Raw genomic sequence first — 13,280 nt, forward strand, 5'->3', positions numbered from 1 at the left:
GATACAATTTGTGTGGATAGTTTTTAAGAAATTATAAGGTAAATGTCATTTACGGTTTTTATCCCTATTCACCCCGCCATTCATATCCACCCCGGTTGACTCAATAATATGCGATAAATCCCGTGAAACTGTGAACACCTTGAGCATCATTTCTTTGCCGTTAAGGTTTGCAAGGTTTTGTTATGTAATTATCTCCTCATCTAAGTAATTAGCCTGAGTGAAAAAAATCCGGCTTTCCTATCGAAAACAATGCGAAACGCTTCATGTAGCGTGCGCCAGAGCGTGGCGCGGCGGGTCCGACAGCGTGCGCCGCCTCCGGGAGAAAGCTGCCTCATGAGTACAAGGATCTGCCTACTGGAGTACCATTGTCAACACTGTTAACTCAGTATTCGTAAACCTTATTGCAAATACATAAGGCCCGCTGATGAACAGTTAAGAGCGGGCTAAAGCAGTATTTATATTGACTTGTTACACGTTGTAATCAAAGCAAATGCCATAAAAATCACACGGAAACTAGATTATATTTACAAGGGCAGACCCCGACCAAAACCTTATTATAATTAACTTATAGGACGATGGCTAATTCCAATCATACTATCCAAAAAATGTCAACTGCCGGAATTAGCCTTTCTTTAACAGTCTATAATCTGCGTAATGTTTGCTTGTACCGCATAGCGCAACAGGTTCTTGTGATTTCGACATTTATCGATCTACATTGTTCCCATCCCACACTGCGTCTTTCGAGTTAGGCCAGTGGCAGTTGCAGTTAAGCCATTAAAGCTATCGCGACACTTACTCCAATTTCTGCCCCAGCGGCCATCGACTCTACTAATAGTATTTAATGTTCCCTCCATTTTGTTTATTTTAACTTTTATACACCGCAATAAAACCACGCATAACTTTCGCTACACACGATACAACGAATATAAACCTGAACCTCGTTTTTATATCCCACATAGCAAAGAGGATATAATAGGATAGAGCGGTACTGTCATAAATTAAAATTTGTAGTAAATTTTGTAACCACAGTAAATTCACTGCCATCTATCGACACACTTTAAAACTAAAACTGAAGATTTATAAAAATACGATAAAATGTATTTAAATATGGATAAATAGAAAGAAAGAAAAGACATTTATTGTAAAAACCTTCTACAAACAGCGCCACTTCAGTTACAAAAAAAGAACTTACTCACTAAACACTTAAAGCTAGGTACATGGTAGTTATAGAAAAAGGAGTAAGGTAAGGGGTAAGGAATTACAACATCAATTTTGGCGCCGCTATAGTGGCTACAAAAGGACGCCACTCAGCATATGCTCTAAATGATTTTTTTAATTTGCATTAATTATTTTTATGATTTTGACCCATGTTCTTTCACTGATATGCGTTAAAATTGTTAAATAACAAACGAAATCGTCAACGCCCTCTATACGAGAGTAGGCCAAAGGTAGTGGCGACATCTGATCGAGAATCAAATTTTCGTGATTTTCGAGGCACGTTTCCTTAGACTGTACGAGTATCCATCTATTACGGAGTTATATCTATCTTTGCACATAGTAATATGACAGTTCGATTGCCCCAATATGTCTAACTGATCTGTCATTTTAGTTCAAAATTAAATTGGTACCCCAGACCAGACCCACCCCAGCCAAGCAAGATGATTGCGTAGTAAACTGGTCAAATAAAAACTCATCTTACGGTGCGCTACGGCGTAGCACACGTCGCCGCGCATAGAATATATTACGCCATCTAGTAGAATAACGACAAATTATTATGCCATCTCTACGTTGAGTAACGAGGCAGCGAGACGCGTAACAATAAAACCAGTCTCACACCTACATTTACACAAACTCTGGCCTCCATTCTACTCTACCAACTTAGGAACACGTTACAATCAACGAAGGCTAGATGTCACTAGTTAACAAGAGGAACATACTCGTATATAAACTATAAAAAAAAGAGATTGATACTGGTTCGAAAAATATACTTATATATACCAAAGATAGATCCTAGAGACTCCGTAATAGATGGATACAGTCTAAGGAAAAAACGTGCCTCGAAAATCACGAAAATTTGACTCTCGATCAGATGGCGCCACTAGTCTTGGCCTACACTCGTATAGAGGGCGTTGACTGTTTCGTTTGTTATTTATAATTTTAACGCATACCAGTGAAAGAACATGGGTCAAAATCATATAAAAATAATTAATGCAAATAAAAAAATAATTTATCTATATTTAAATACATTTTAACGTATTTTTTTAAATCTTCATTTTTAGTTTTAAAGTATGTCGATAGATGGCAGTGAATTTACAGTGGTTACAAAATTTACTATGACAGTACCGCTCTATCTTATTATATCCTCATTGTATATACTAATTAAATTACTGAGTTAAACGTAATATTTAAATGGCATTAGCAATATAAGCATAGACATAATAACGGTAGGTTGATGTCATTGATACGATAGCGACATCTATGTAGTGTGTGTAAATAGGTCTAGCATAATATTGATAATATTAACAACATAAACTAAGATTGTAATCGGTACAATCAAGTTAAAGAACTTCGTAGAGAAGGCGTCAAATTTAAAATAGCTAATAGCAAAGATAGATACAACTCCGTAATAGATGGATACAGTCTAAGGAAAAAACGTGCCTCGAAAATCACGAAAATTTGATTCTCGATCAGATGGCGCTACTAGTTTTGGCCAACTCTCGTATAGAGGGCGTTGACTGTTTCGTTTGTTATTTATAATTTTAACGCATACCAGTGAAAGAACATGGGTCAAAATCATATAATAGTTATTTACGATACAAGTGCGGAAAAGAGGAAATTCGAAATGAGTGGCGATAAATTAAAACACGACCGTAGGGAGTGTTTTAAATCGACACGAGTTGCGAATTACCTATTCGCACGTGTATCGTACAACGTTTTACAGTACATATGGCCCTTTAAACTTTCGACATATGCACGAAAAGTGCTCTTTTACGCACTAGTGCCAGAAAGTAGTACCATATGTACTGTAAAAATAATTAATGCAAATAAAAAAATGATTTATCCATATTTAAATACGTTTTAACGTATTTTTATAAAGCTTCATTTTTAGTTCTAAAGTATGTCGATAGATGGCAGTGAATTTACAGTGGTTACAAAATTTACTATGACAGTACCGCTCTGTCTTATTATATCCTCATTGCTAATAGTTAGCTTCTGCCCGCGACTTAGGGGCCGATTTTTGAATTTCGAGCGCTCGATTTCGTCACTCGAAAATCTGCGGAAAATGGCGCAATCCTATTTTTGAAATGCGAGCGAGATGGTCTGTGGTGGATAGTCCGTTTGGTGGATAATACATAGATTTGGGCTAGATACAATTAGTTTACTTAATTTTAAATAGTATTTTAATTTTAAGTTTTATTAAATGAATACACAGGATTTACTTACTACTTAAACCTTACTTACTACTGGGATTTACTTTTTAAAGTTATGAAATATATCCATTAAATTACTTCAAAATAAAAAAACAGGGATTTTAAAAATAATTAATAGAATCAGGGGGAATCAGGGTTTTTTATATACCACGTACGCATACGGCCCGCCCAATGAAAAATCAGTCCTGCATGCTAGGTGGGTTTATATAATGTTTCAACTTATATTTTTTTTTTTTTGAAAATAAATTAAAAAAAAAAACAATTTGATTCCCTATAGTATCACATAATAATTCAGGATTAAAAAGAAATCTAGGAACACTAAGCTAAGTGACCCGGAAAATAACTATTTTATTGCTATTAACACAAATTCAAAAGCATTACCAATTTTATGGCGCATTCTATCAAAGAGTGCGTTGACCATGGCCACGGCATTCATGTAATAGCTGTCTCTATTTTAATTATTTAGTTGCGGCATAGTCTGATATGATTATATTATCATATGTTTATGTTTTCTCGGTTAAAATACCCTGAAATCGCGAAATTTGATTATCTACTGAAATTAACAATTAATATTCAGATGAATCAAATTTGAGTATGTTAACCGACCCGTTTTCATTGCTCTTGAGTATATTTTATTTAAATGCGTGTGATGTTGTGCAAGATTCTTTAGTTAACTTCCATGTTTCTAAATAGGTATCTTATATAAATAAATACGTTTGGATTGTTCGTTCGGCGTTTATGACGTCCTAAGAGACGAAAGTGGGCGACGTCACATTTGCCTCTGAAAAATATTTTTACGCAATTTCGTGTACTTATATTAATCATAGCTGTTCCCCTTCGCTTGGTTTTTGTAGATTTTTAAATTAAGTATTATAAGAAATACGAGCTTTTAAAAATTTGTGTGGAATTTGTTTTTCGCTTCCAACTTTTGTAATACTCGTAATCAAAAAAACTCTGACGAAGGGATAGCTATTGCCAACATACACTAAATGTGCCATTTTCAACCAAAAGGGTACTTATATTGTCGCTTGTCAGTAAGGCGCTATTTCCATATAGCTTCAATTAGAAATCAACCTTATAGACAAGCGACAATGTGGTACCTTTTGGTTGAAAACGTCACAAATTGTGTAGAAATATTTTCCATAATGTCAATATCAAGGTAGGAAAATGGGGACTACTTTGTATGGAGAAGCAGTGCCGACATGACAGCCCAGTTTGTATTACCTACATATGTATTTGTAAGTTTGTAACATAGCGGAAGTAAGCTCAGTACCCGGCGGTGTAAGTTACAATAACAACGTCACGTTACGGACAGATTATGGCGCTTAAAACTTTTTTTTACACATCTCAGTAAATACATCATCCGGACCTGAGAGTTAATATATTTTACATGAATAGGGACCTTGAGATGAGACTACCGTATACCTTATGCTTCGGAAAGTATATTTTACAAAATAAATTACTCATCTTATCTGAATATTCTAAGGAAATAATTTAGTCTCGTAACATCGTTGTTGTAGGCAAGTAGCCAAGTACCTAGTACACAAAGTACAGGTAGGTAAGACTGTCATTTGAAACAAAAATGGAAATAAATGACGAAATACGCTCAAGAACAATGTAAACAGCTCACTTTCTATAGAGATATAGATATCCAAGATACATCATATAAGGAGACTCCTTTTAATTGTTGTTGAGTGTTTTTAAAGTGGGAGATTTTGCAATGTACCTACGAGTATATTCATATTTACGTATAGGTACTAGTACGTAATTCGCCATACCAGGAAACGAATTATTAAATAGACGTACAGTCGGAGGCAAAAATATCGATCGAGACAAGGGCTCAAAATATGTGAATACGACTTTATTGTTTAAGGTGTAAAAGTGTACACATATTTTTGAAACTTTAGGAATGTATGTATATATTACCCTTGACTATACATATTACCATATTATTGACTATTTCATTAAAATGGCACAACTAAAGTATAATTAAAATACCTTGTTAAACACGATATGCAAATGATAAAATGTAATTAAATGTATATTTTTTATTATTAACTAGCGACCCGCCCCGGCTTCGCACGGGTAGTTCAACTAATTTACACAAAACCTTGACAAATTATACATATAAGCCTTCCTCTTGAATGACTATCTAGATTTGTATTTAAAAAAAACCGTATCAAATCATTTTACGGTTTAGACTCACTTGTTTTAGTCACTCGCGCGGCGCTAGGCTCTCCGAAACATGTCGCGCGAGTGACTAAAACAAGTGAGTCTAAACCGTAAAATGATTTAATGTTAGTATGTCTCACAACAGTTTAAATTCGATTAAAAACCGCATCAAAATCCGTTGCCTAGTTTTAAAGATCTAAGCATACATAGGGACAGACTTACATACAGAGCCAAAGCGACTTTGTTTTATACTATGCAGTGATGGCCGATGTCCTGTTTGGTGGGTAGTGAGGTATGTAGGTACCGTGACATTGCGGATGTGGATTGAGTACGTAGGAACGCCCTTGTCGAGATAAAACTTGTAAATGACAATGCTAGGTGCACTAGTTACGCGTGGGCCTGCTCAATGTCGTCAGCAGACCATCAACAAATGCCAAGCCTCCATTAGCCGCTGCAAGCTCCTGTAATTGTAACTCAACTAGAGCGACCTTTTCGGATATGATTTCGGCGACGTCTCGCAAGGACGGTTACTTTTGTACTCCTCTACGCCCAAATGGCGATCTCAATAGAGTCATGCATAGATTATTATCGTTTGTATAAATAGTGAGACGAGTCCTAACTGAGCATCAGTCGCCTGCAAGGTGTGAAGTGATCTTATTTCGCTCAAACACAACACAGACCTCGTTCGCTATGAGATCGCTGGTGGTGTTGTTCGCTATGGTCGCGGTGGCGTTTGCTGCTCCGCGGTTGGAGAAGCGGTCGGTGGGCCACGCCGTGGCTTACTCGGTCCCGACGGCGGTGTCCCATCAGTCCAGGGTAGACGTGCGCAGCTCGCCTGCGGTGGTCGAGACGGTCGTGGCGGAGCCGGCGGTGGCTGCGTACGTGGCTCCCGCTGCCGTGGCATATGCCGCTCCGGCCGCTACCGTGTACGCTGGTGGCTCAGCAGTATCGCATCAGTCCCGCGTCGACGTGCACAGCTCGCCCGCCGTGGTCGCCGAGACTGTTGTCGCCGAGCCCGTCGTGGCAGCTCGCTCCGTGTACGCTGCTCCCTCCGTGTACGCTGCTCCTTCCGTGTACGCCGCCCCGGCAGTGTACGCCGCTCCGGCTGCGGTGTCCAGCCAGTCCCGTGTCGACGTGCACTCGTCTCCCGCCGTGGTCCAAAGCGTGGCCTACCCGTCAGTGGTGGAGGCGCGCTCCGCATGGGCCCCCTCCGTCTATTCTTCCTGGTAAAGCGATCACAACGACTTCGAGCAAAACTGTGTAGTTTTCGTTTCTTACTATGTCAAATGTAAATAATATGTGAGATATGAAAAGACATAATAAATTTATATTTTTTTAATTGTCTTTTTTTTATTGACGAGGGCTTCACGTGTTTTGTTTGATACAACAAGACCTAATTATAATCTTAACTAGATAAAATTATTGTATACAGGGTCGTATCAGAATTGATTTTGAAAGAAAGAACAAACAAAGTTACTTATCTCATACTTTTGATTCCCTTGCTACGCTCAAGATTCTAAATTAGATTTACTCGCTATGCTAGTGAATGTATTTTGGAATCTTTCGATTGCACGGGACTCAAAATAAGCACTAGAAGAAATATCGAACTTTGCTCTCTTGTTTAGTCTATGTAGATGTGTACTTGTGTAGGTATAGGCTCTTTTAATGTTTACCAAAATATGTAGGTACCTAGGTCCTTAGGTTATTTAGGCATGACACAACAACGTTCTAAAACCAGTTCCCAGCGACTCAGCTAGAGCACTTCCGATACAGCCAAGGGCAGCCAGTCTTATTATGCAAGGGACAGTTTTGAAAGTCACTTAATAAGGAAATATGTAATTTTTCGAAGTTATTGCCCCTTTTACAAAGGATGTGAAAATCGTTTGGGAATATTATGATTATGAATTTATGACATAGGGTTTACTACCTACTAGTAGATATAGACTTGGCGTAGATCTTAATAAAGGACGTAATTTGGGGAAAAGAATCAAACCCACAAAAACTGTCAATAAAATTTGAACGTGTCAAATATGTTCAAAGATGAATCCTTTTCGCTAAGCTACATTCTTATGAGTTATGGCCTTATCAATACATATTATAAAACAAAGTCCCCTGCCGCGTATGTCTGTCTGTCTGTATGTTCGCGATAAACTCAAAAACTACTGAATGGATTTTCATGCGGTTTTCACCTATCAATAGAGTGATTCTTGAGGATGGTTTAGTTATATAATTTGTAAAGGTTTTGTGTAAATTGGTTCAACTACCCGTGCGAAGCCGGGGCGAGTCGCTAGTGGTTTATAGTTAAGTAAGGAGACGTGCTATAATTGGTTTGAGTTAGCAAAATTCACATTCAAGACCTACGGTTTGGAAGATGCATACAATACCTGAAACCGCTCCACTACATTACCTACCTATGAATTTTAATGTATATTATTATAGATATGTTAATGAATCATACATGCCTTATTTTAGTGTTTTATTTTTGTTAGATTTTATTAAGTTACCTACACTTAAATGAGTTCTAAAATGAAATGTGTACTGTCTGTCCCTATGTAGTTATACTTAGATCTTTAAAACTACGCAACGTATTTTGATGCGGTTTTTTTAATAGCTAGAGTGATACAAAAGGAAGGTTTATAATGTATAATACATTAGCATTGCACCCGTGCGAAGCCGGGGCGGGTCGCTAGTAGAATAAATAAATAGAATGAAATATTTGTAAGTACGAAAATACGTCAAAATGGTATAGGTATATTGTAACGAAATGGAATACTCAATCTGCACCTAAATTGTGTTGTTGCCGCCAAGAATCTGGTCAGTGTCCTTTGTAGTGTCGACAAGGATCTCGAGCGACAGAGATGAATCGTCGCCAGTCCTACAGATAACCCTGTTACTCGCAACAAAACACACCCTGTCGATGTCAACAAAAACATCCATCAATCTTTGACGGACAGAGGTGTAGTAGGGCCTTGCTTCTTTAAAATAAGGAATTGAGGAGGCTTGTTACACCGTAGTGTACCCGACACAGTGTACCCGACACAAGCGTGAATGCTCGATTCCTGGATGTTTCCATTTTTGGATAATTGTTACGCGTAATCATGTAATAAAATAACTGGCATGTTTGAATTTAAACTGTTGTGAGACATACTAACATCAAAGAGGATATAATAGGATAGAGCGGTACTGTCATAGTAAATTTTGTAACCACAGTAAATTCACTGCCATCTATCGACACACTTTAAAACTAAAACTGAAGATTTATAAAAATACGATAAAATGTATTTAAATATGGATAAATGATTTTTTTAATTTGCATTAATTATTTTTATGATTTTGACCCATGTTCTTTTACTGATATGCGTTAAAATTGTTAAATAACAAACGAAACCGTCAACGCCCTCTATACGAGAGTAGGCCAAAGGTAGTGGCGCCATCTGATCGAGAATCAAATTTTCGTGATTTTCGAGGCACGTTTTTTCCTTAGACTGTATCCATCTATTACGGAGTTATATCTATCTTTGCTAACATTAAATAATTTTACGGTTTAGACATAGTTGTTTTTAGTCACTCGCGCAACATGTTTCGGAAAGCATAGGTCTCCCTTAGGAGCTTAGGTGCTGGCATGTTTGTTTAACCTGTATTACAACATTGGATACTTACATATATTATTAGAGAAAAGGATATTACAAATAAAGAACGGATGGACTGGGATTTAATTATATTCTGCTTTTTTTCTGTAAAGTACTGCCTACTGCTGAAACGCTCGTAATTTGTTTCTTGCGTATTATCCTTTATACTTAAAAAAGCAGGCTATACCTAATTAGTACAAAAGATAATACTACGAGGACAATCGCTAATAGTCATAAAATTCGGAGTGTATCTTTCAAATATGAGACCGAAAGTCCTTATTTTTGGATTATATTATCGGTACAAATTATAAATATGCTATACGGCATTAAGCTCGCTTTGCAAACTGTGCAGTCCGTATCAAGACCGAGTTTGTACTACAATTCTTGATACGGACTGCACAGTTTGTAAAGCGAGCTTAATGCCGTATAGCATATTTATAATACCCTGAAAGGACTTATTTTGCTGTAAAACATGTGTATTCAAAGAGTTCGACGCACCCAACTAGTTGGGTTTGGTAGGGTTAGATCCCCTGTGATGGGAATTGAACAGATGATGAAGGTAAAGCTGCGGCCTCTGAAAAACGAAGTCATTGACACTGGATGCTTTACTTGTCACTTTTCCAATCTAATGCCTTAATTGCAATCAACTGACTTAACTTCTTAGAGGGTGCAAAATCAGTTCAATTTATTTTTACGTTTATTTAAACCGGTCGGGTCGGTTGTTTGTCGACCGCCATCTTGGTGATATCGAGTCGTGATTAATTTCTTTGTGTTTGCTCATTAACGTTGTTTAAAGTGTAATACTGATAGCTTATTATGCAGTAAACTAAAGTGGAAGTGTGCGGATAATGAAGAATTAATCTAGATACGAATTTATCCACCGCTCTGGCGTCAACGCCAAGTAGCCCTACGTGGCCCTTGTAAAGTCCAGCTATCTCCTTACAAGAGCTAATAAAATCACCTTACACTGTCTTGTACTAACCGTACAATTTTAGTCGTATTTAAAGCTCCTAAGACCTTGATACTGGCGAAATAGTCCCACTGAACTGAAGCCATAATTTTAAAAGAATGAATGAATGTTTATTTGTGACGTTTTAAACCAAAAGGTACCACATTGTCGGTTGTCGATAAGGTTGATTTCTAATTGAAGCTATATGGAAATAGCGCCTTACTGACAAGCGACAATAAGTACCCTTTTGGTTGAAAATGGCACATTTACTGACATCGATGTTTTAACAAGGTTTATCGCAAGCTGACGTCTTAAAAGACTATCACAACATAATATGTTTAGTCTGGCAAATAAGCTTTGTCAGTAGCAGTTGACGAAAAAAACTACTCATCCGGATATAGGCTTAACACTAGCATAAAAAAGAAAAAGTACCTATGATTCTCATTGTCACTGACAAACGATTCTAGCAAAACTATAACTATAACCTACCATTTAAAATGTTTACCATAAACGAAATTCTGATGTTTATTCCACTGTCGCATGTAACATTTCTAAACAAGGAGTGGTTAGCAATAAGTAGTAAGCATTCAAAGTGCGTAGGTACTCATTAAAGTTATGACTCGTTGAAACTGCTTTGTACTCAAAAATAAAAGAATACTTAAAGAACAACATAATAAAGAAAAAAATATAGTCAGCTGAAGTACAGTAGTGGCAAATAATTTTTCATATTGTTTTTGATACATTTGCATATATTTTTAAATAATTCGATGAAATTTACAATATAGGGGCGTATGAAAACGACAATTCGATTAAGCTAGGGTTCATTTTGAAATTAATTAGTTTGCCAAATTATTTTTGTTCAAGTCATAAAAAATCGCAATTTCGATTTCGGGATAGGGTAGCTGATTGACTAGTCAAATCAGTTTCTTTTTTCGAATCAGTATGGAATCTTAATGAAAAACAGAACAATGAGGTGACGGTCTACTCTTTATTACATAGTTCTTTCGGATGAATTAAATATAAATTGTGTTTGAAAATAACTGCGGTCTAGGTTCCTGTAATATTTTTCTGATGCTTTATTTCGTGCATGGTGTGAAATTAGTAGATTATGTTACAAGGGAGCAAAATGACATATTTACGGCGAGGTACACCCTTTGAATCCTAAACGAAGCGAAGGATTCTATAATAGAATCCCGAGAGTAACGAGGGATTCTAAAGTAGAATCCTGAGCGTAGTGAGAGATTCAAGTGTGTTACGCCCAAGACGGAAATAATTTTGCTACCATGTGACACATACTGCTTTTCACATCACCTATGAGGTAATTATTATGTTGAATAATATTATTGAAGCTAAAAAGATAATGTGCAAAAAATTGTAAATCCTTTTTCGAATTGGTGATGTGAAAAATTTATTTTTAATACGGGCAACATCCCTGTTCTATTTGAATCTCGCTTTATTTTAGCTATTTCTTATTGCACACTGTTGCTAAGCATACGTAGGTACTGCATTGTTTTACTTGGTCCTTACGTAAAGTGGTACTGGGAATTTTGTTGCAAATAACCCACAACTCTGATTACTTATATTTATTTAATGTGACTCCATGCTTATGTGATTTGTGTTAAAAGTATTAATACGATAGTAATACGAGGGCTGCGTCTAATGCAGCCCTTTCTTTTGGTTTAAAACTGAAGACGCATGATTGAAGCTACTTATTTTCTGGATATTCGCTCCTAAAGTTTTTATCTGCTTGCGCCTGGTGAGCCCGCGCAGCCCGCAGTTGCTACTAACCGCTGCGGAAATTCATCGTTCGGCTCGACGAAGATTGGAAATCGAAAACGTTAAGTTAAGTTTGACTCGTGTACTGACAGAAATTAGTTTAATTTATTGTACATATTTTATTATTATATTGTTTTACTATAAGAACCTAGTTTTCATTTTCTACCGCTCTAGTTAGCCGGCTACATTGGCATATGTATTAATACAGTGGTACTTAGATAATAAATAATTTAATATATAGTGGTCATACACTTTAAAGGATCCTTTTATCCTACTCATTCTCCAGAGCCACGGAGCGGAGGGGTCTTTCATCTGCTACAACATAGCTACCTACCTATAACTACGATGCTTGGCTGTTGACATTAAGCTAATATTACAAAGAAAAAGTGATAATAAATTGAAATTTATTTTCTATACTTTTCGATACAACTTTAACAACTAATTTATTTCACTAGTTATTCATCTAACACAAATATAGTTAAGGACAATGCCTATTATAGGATAAATAACGATTAAATAAAAAAAGCATTTACTTATTTACATAATTACAATTTTACAAACGTAACTTACATTATAACGTCATAATAATAAAAAAACAAGAAATAGAAAATCCATGCATAGATCGTGATCGGCAACGCAGGCTTCGTCAAGATAAAAAATTGATTACACAAAAATTAAGACTAAATCTAAATACCTACTAAATATAAAATACCTCCTCAAACCAAATAAATCCATCTCCTATAAAAATCTTTTTAATTTAAGATTAGTAGTTAAGTTTAATATTATATGTGCTTTTTTATAGAAATAAACAGTTTAAAAATTTAAAATCAAATTAATTAATTAAACTACCCGCCTCTGGAATGGAACCTAGAAGAATGCTGGCGGCGTTGCCCCTTTGCACCGCCAGACTTAATCTCTGTGCAAAGAAGGAGCCCGCCCTGTGGTCGCCCGAGACACCTATTAGTCTGACCGACACTTCCTTTATAAAATGTTTTACAATGCATGTGCTCGAAAAGTGCGTTTCCTACGGAGTCATATCATGCGGAAAGTACTACTTTTCCGCACTAGTGCTTTTTGTTTTCAATTTTTTTTTACAGTACATATGGTGCTACTTTCTCGCACTAGTGCGGAAAAGAGCACGTTTCGTGCATATGTCAAAAGTTTAAAGGGCCATATGTACTGTAAAACGTTGTACGTGCGAATAGGTAATTTGCAACTCGTGTCGATTTAAAACATGATATGTTTTTTATTTACTCGCACAATGCATAGTAAAATATTGTATGATACACGTGCGTAAAGATGATTTCCGACTCGTATTCCTTT

At 36.5% G+C, this 13,280-nt stretch overlaps 1 protein-coding gene across 1 annotated transcript; it reads left to right on the top strand.

Moving 5' to 3' along the window:
- Nucleotides 1-6,056: 6,056 nt before the first annotated feature.
- On the top strand, nt 6,057-6,943 carry LOC134745484 (cuticle protein 38-like). Its single transcript, XM_063679527.1, has one exon. It carries the CDS (start codon nt 6,294-6,296, stop codon nt 6,831-6,833), a length of 540 nt encoding a protein of 179 aa, XP_063535597.1. The 5' UTR covers nt 6,057-6,293; the 3' UTR covers nt 6,834-6,943.
- The last annotated feature ends 6,337 nt before the right edge of the window (nt 6,944-13,280 follow it).

This window comes from Cydia strobilella, chromosome 11 (assembly GCF_947568885.1).
Source record: "Cydia strobilella chromosome 11, ilCydStro3.1, whole genome shotgun sequence".
Classification (NCBI taxonomy): Eukaryota; Metazoa; Arthropoda; class Insecta; order Lepidoptera; family Tortricidae; genus Cydia; species Cydia strobilella.

Coding starts and splice junctions, on each gene's coding strand:
- LOC134745484 (XM_063679527.1), top strand. CDS start 6,294: ATGAGATCGCTGGTGGTGTTGTTCGCTATGGTCGCGGTGGCGTTTGCT.